At 29.8% G+C, this 6276-nt stretch overlaps 1 protein-coding gene across 2 annotated transcripts in view; it reads left to right on the top strand.

Annotated features, from left to right (window-relative positions):
• The window catches only part of LOC108687912 (glycoprotein 3-alpha-L-fucosyltransferase A), a 35600-nt gene extending 29589 nt beyond the window's left edge, over positions 1-6011 (top strand). Inside the window, exons 2-7 of one of the 2 annotated variants that reach the window (XM_018193954.1) lie at positions 1180-1269; positions 2580-2768; positions 3468-3692; positions 3876-4064; positions 4744-4979; positions 5434-6011. In XM_018193954.1, the coding sequence (XP_018049443.1) occupies positions 1180-1269; positions 2580-2768; positions 3468-3692; positions 3876-4064; positions 4744-4979; positions 5434-5776 (1272 nt within the window). In that variant the 3' untranslated portion in view covers positions 5777-6011. The remainder of the gene's footprint in view (positions 1-1179; positions 1270-2579; positions 2769-3467; positions 3693-3875; positions 4065-4743; positions 4980-5433) is intronic. The other variant, XM_018193953.1, reaches the window with a different exon arrangement.
• Positions 6012-6276: the final 265 nt, after the last annotated feature.

Below are 6276 nucleotides of genomic sequence, written 5' to 3'. Positions count from 1 at the left end.
TTTTTTTTTTTTTTTTTTTTTTTTTTTTACATAATTTGATTCCTCTAATTATTCTGCATATAAAAGTATAAGAAGCAAAAATATAAAAAAATCCAAAAAATAGTTTACGAGATATTTAATATTTATCTTATGTTAGTATGTGCCAGAATAACGTAAATATCTTGTAAACTATTATAATTTTTTAATAAATCACCCATAATACTTTTATATGCAGAGGAATTATGTAAAAAAGTTATATAATTCCATTTAAAAAAGAGATGATTTTTATATTTCTTTGGTATCTCCGTCTAGAAAAAAAAACATGTTTAAAAACAAAATACGTTTCCTTCAAAATCATTCCGCTTATTTTTGAAAAATTTTTTTTGTTAAAAATAAATGAATTGTTCAAAATATTCGATTTAAGTGGATTGTCCTACATAAAATTTGCAATGTATAATAATGTTTATAATGAATGAATTTTTTGTTAAAAAAAAAATATATATTAATATAATAATTTTTCAAAAAAGTATAACTTTTGCGCTAAAGGCAATATGTAAGATTTCTTTCTCGTTTTAATAAAATTAATCTTTGTTTTAAGTTGTATATTAGAATTTTCAAATTACAACAATTCTTTTGAAAAAATACGAAATACACATAATATTGTGGAATAAAAATATCTTTAATAAATATTAATAAGAATATAATGTAATTTATTCATAATGTATTCCATAAATTTTTACTACAATATTTTCCTATGAGACATGTGAAATATTTCGTTGCGTAATACATAGTTCATAGTTTGATTTATTCATAGCTGATATTTCTACGGTACCGATTGTAATTGCAAATCGATATCGTTTTGGAAGAAAATGGAACAAGAGTATATTGAATATTTTTATCTCGATCTGTACAAACATAATACTTTTTATCGAAATATTGAATAAAGATACATTAATGTAGTGTATTTCTTGCTTATCATAATATTTGTAATTTAGGCGCAAATAGATCTTTTTTTAAGATTACAGTAATCTTTGACGGTTGACTTATCGATGTTATACCGTTATGTAAAGATGTGATAACAGTATATCTAAAACGGCAAAAAGAGAGATAGAGAAAGAGAAGAAAGTGTGCGAAATATAAATAGTACAAATGACTGTGAAATAAATTACGGAATAAAAATAAAAGAAATTTCGCTCGCAGATGAAACTCGATTGGCCTTTGAAATCGAAGAAGCCGACGATGCGAGTATTACGCACTCGGGAGCGAGTGAGGAAAAAACTTTCGTCCGAGGTATAGTCAATTGTAGTGTCGATTAATCCCAAAACGACATGTACACGGAAAAATATTAAAAAAAAAAACGAAACTTTTTAAGCTCTTTCATTCTTACCTATTAAAAATTGTCACGATAAAAGTCATGTATAGATAAGTAAGTAATGTATAGATATACATAAATAACATATAATATTATAATATTATCGATTATTCCTATGAAATTTTATATGATATTGTTACTTTTTCCGTGTGTCGTCTTGCTTGTTTTTGCGCTTTAAAATAATACGGTGCGTATGCTTACTTTTCGAACTTAGTGGCTTCCTCTTTTTCGATTGGGTTTCCATAGCACTAAAATATTATACATCGCGTAATTTATTATAGTTAATAATATAATAAGAATACAATAAAGAAAATTATAATGGTTCGAATAAAATATAAATAATTTCTAGGAGATTCAGCTATTAAATTAAATATATATTAAATTTTAAATAAAACACGTTGTTTCTTTTAATGCTTTTTACACAATGATTACAACATAATCATTGTGTAAAAAAAGCAGATAGATATGTAAAGTTTGATAAAAAAAAATACTTGAAATATCGTAACTTATTTAATGTTCATTTTGCTAAATATTGGACGTTTAAGTAATAGCAAAGTTGAATCGATAATTGAATTAACTCTCAGATTATGAGAATTGTAGGAAATTGGAATTTGTAAAATATGATATATATTGTGATGCATTTAGAATTGCTTAATAGTCTAGTTGCCTGTGGCAGTATTACCTTATTTTTTCTAATTATCTATATTTAAAACGAGAAAGTTTTAATTTTTTCTTACCACTTTTCAAATTATATATTATCCAGTTAATAAAAGCTTATATGTATTCACTCATACATAAATCATGATATTATGCTTAGAAACTTTAAAAGTTGCAAATTACACTTAACTAATCGCATAAATTTTTATACTTACTAATAGAGTTAACACAAAAGCATTTATATTAAAAAAAATTTGAATTAATAAATTAAGGTAATAAATTAAAGGTAATAATATAACAGATAATATTATAATATATATAAAATTTCAGATAACAATGCGATTATTTAGGTATTATAGATAGTGAAAAAGTAATTGATTCATAAAAATTATTATCTTTACTATGAAATTTGTTGAATGCGATATTATTCATAATATTTTCTAGTTTAATAACATTTATAGTTTGTGATATTGTCTTTTTAGTTGCAGCAGAGAATGACGATGCCATATAAATTCTATTTTTCATTTATACATTTATTCATTTATACATTTTTTTTTCTTTTTATTCGAAGGTATTAAATATAAATGGTACTGTGAGCTTGGGCGAAAACTCAATAAACCAAGATCCATCACGAAGACCTTGGTATATGAAAGGAGGAACAAGAAGACCTTATCCGGCGATAAGAACTCGCAATACTGGCCGAAGATTGGCTCAATTGTGGCCGGAGGAAGCTGCTTACGATGATCGTGTGACTAATCAAGTAATTCTGATAATTGCATAAAAATTTACGGATTATAGTTAAAATTTAATTATTATATACATATATTTAATTATCGATATTGCTAATTATAAATTGATTTTTATGAATATTAGACATATACATTCAAAAATTTTCTTTATTTATACATATTTTTTATTTATACATTAATATTTTGATGTAAATTTAATTTTAACAAAAATAGTGAAGAGGAATAAATATCAGCAAAAATATTATTGCATTAAATTAATTTTATTTTACTTTATTGAATCACGATGCATTCCGATTATTATACATATAATTATATCTCTCAATTTTTTTCAACAAAATACTGAAGAATTTCACATTCACAACAATTAATAACAATGACAAAATTTAATTTTATTCTTTGTAAAATAAGTGTAAATAATAAAATAAACTTAATTTACATCATACGTTTATAAAAAAAAGTACGAATTTTGTTGGCTTTAATTTTTGCTAATGTCGGATAATGTATGTTAAATTTGTTTTAGGATTTTAAGAGAATTAAAAATGTTATTATAAGCTAATATTTCACAGTACTTAGTTGCTGAGTATAAGTTCTACAAAGCTATATAAATACGTATATAAAAAGATTTTTTTTTGTAATTTAATCAATAACTTTTCTTGACTAAACGATTCTGCGCAGTCATAAGTATATTAATGTCATAAATAATTTTACAGCTAATGTTCGTGCCATCTGATTACAACAAAACAGGCAGTGAGCATCCATTGAAAAAAATAATGATTCCTCATGGGATGGCCGAAGCCAAAATTGGTCCTGACATATTCTTCCAACAACGCTGCCCGGTGAATACTTGCACGATCGTCCGCGACAATCCGGACGACGCCGATCTCATTCTATTTAAGGATTACATCACGCACGTGGGACGAAGGTCTTACAATCAGGTATCCGATGTAATACAAGCAATATTAATTTTTGCGACCCGAGAAAATCAGGTCACCTTTGTTCAGCGATTGACTCGCCTTTGAACTTTACTTATATAGTTATATCGCGCACATATAAAAGAGGATTTATTATTAAATATATTATTTATATAATAAAAATTATTTATGTAATTTTTTCAATAGGTGTGGATGCTGTATTTTTTAGAATGTCCTTATCACACGCAGAGCGTAAAGAGCGCTCTTATCAATTGGACCGCTACATATCGGCGCGATAGTGACATAGTGGCACCTTACGAAAGATGGCAATATTATGATTCGAGTATTACACAGATCTCACAAACGTTTAATTATGCAGCAAACAAAACAAAGAAGGTAAAATATTTAGATTAAGATTTTAATAATATTTGAATTGTCTGAGAACCAAAACAATGAAATAAAATGTATATTCTTTGTAAAATAAATGTACTAGTTAATAATAAATTTTTATTATATTTATTTCTATAATTAAAATAAAATAATAGAATTATATATTTTTTGAAGACAGAAATAGCTTTTATTTACTCTGCATTTTTTAATAAAATACTGTTTTTATTTGTTTAGTTATAAAATGTAATTATTTATCGTAACTCGTACTGTTAAATTTTTAAAATAACTTTAAATAATACATATTTTAAATAAAATTAATGGCTTTAAAAAATTTTAATTTTAATTAATATTTAAAAAATATACAATAATGCGTATATGCAATAAAAATAATATTTATTTGATAATGAAATAAAATCATCTATTCTTCAATATGATTTATTATTATATTAATTTACAAAAAATAGAAACGTTACCTTCAGATAGAAATTAAATTAGAAACATTAAGATTTATATAAAAATCAAAATAAAGAATTTTATTGAAAATTATATTTCTTATCAAAATCATATTATATTACATTTTCAATCATATTATACTACATTTTTGCAAATACTTGTAATTTTCAAATTGTTACACTATCAAAAATGATATTTACTTTCTTCTTCATGACATTCGCTGTTTAATTAGGTCGCCTGGTTCGTTTCCAACTGCCATCCCCGAAATCAGCGTATGCATTATGCCAGGGAACTCTCGAAATACATCCAAGTGGACATTTACGGTGCGTGCGGCAGCCTACGTTGCCCGCGATCGCAGTCGCAAACGTGCTTCGACATGCTCGACGAGGACTACAAATTCTACCTCGCATTCGAGAATTCCAACTGCAAAGATTACATCACGGAAAAGTTCTTCGTTAACGGACTAGGGTACGTGCGATGATATTTATTGCTCTCTTCCTTCTTTCTCTTTTCACCGTCTTATCCTCTCACTCTCTTATTAGCGCATACAATTCATACAGAGAGGTGCGGTATTTTAGATGCGAGCAGCGAATATAAGTTGACCTAATACGCTCGATCATTTCACCCAGAGGTCGGCAACCTTTGCCAACTTGTGCGGTATCTTGAATAAAGCGGTTGCGTGCCAACTCGCGTTACCTAATCTTCCCTACTCACTTAATGGACAGAAACGCGTGCTACTCGCGCGATATTAATTAAGCTTCCGAACTGGACGCGACCGCCTCAATTCACAAGCACGCGATGTGATACGATTTCTTTCATGACACACAATCACGCATTTTCCTTCTCTCACGATTACAATTCCATTTCTTGTATTTTGGAATATTACACTGCTTGTATTATCTATTTTTCCTTGGATGTGCAGGCACAATGTTTTGCCAATCGTGATGGGGGCTCATCCGACAGATTATGCACGCAGCTCGCCATACCGTTCTTATATTCATGTAGACGAATTCGAGACGCCGAAAGAACTCGCTGAATATCTGCATCGATTGGACCGCGATGACGACTTGTATAATTCATATTTTCGCTGGAAGGGTACTGGCGAATTCATCAATACGTATTTTTGGTGCCGGGTGTGCGCCATGTTACACGACGACCGTCCACCAAAGTATTACAAGGATGTGAACGAATGGTGGCGAGGGGACGGCGTGTGCACGACCAGCTCATGGCGAGAACACGACCTCGTACGTCCACAGAATACTTGAAGATAAATCATCCCGAGGATTCGTTTAAAAGGCTCTTCCGGCAGCCATGGGGAGATCCGTGCGTGCGTCCGCCCACGACACGTTGCTCAATTTCTACAAACGATTCCGATTCTTCCAAAACAGAACATTGCCTGAGTCTGAAAGATGGCCGGAAACTTCAGAGAACGTGGTATTGTGCTGTCACGTCCAAGAGAGAGGCTTCAGGCGGTTTTCGAAAATATTGAGCCAATCGTAAACCCATACAACATATTTTATCTCAGAGATATCTGCAAACGTTCTTAGAATGTTGGGATGTTCTTCAGAATGTCTCTTGGACATCTGTATGGGAAGTTCCAAAAGGAGATCCCAGCAGGGCGCGAAAAGATGCGTGACCTCGCATGACCTCATTTCGCGAACGCTCGAGCCGTTCTGAAGAAGGTATTAATAAGACCTTGGTCGGCGATGGTGTCACGCGACTTTTCATCACACGGCTGTTTTTAGAGGCGCTCGAAAAGCTATGA

This window comes from Atta colombica, unplaced genomic scaffold (genome assembly GCF_001594045.1).
Source record: "Atta colombica isolate Treedump-2 unplaced genomic scaffold, Acol1.0 scaffold220, whole genome shotgun sequence".
NCBI classification, from domain to species: domain Eukaryota; kingdom Metazoa; phylum Arthropoda; class Insecta; order Hymenoptera; family Formicidae; genus Atta; species Atta colombica.
The sequence above is the reverse complement of the archived record's forward strand: the minus strand, read 5'-3'. Positions and strand labels throughout refer to the sequence as shown.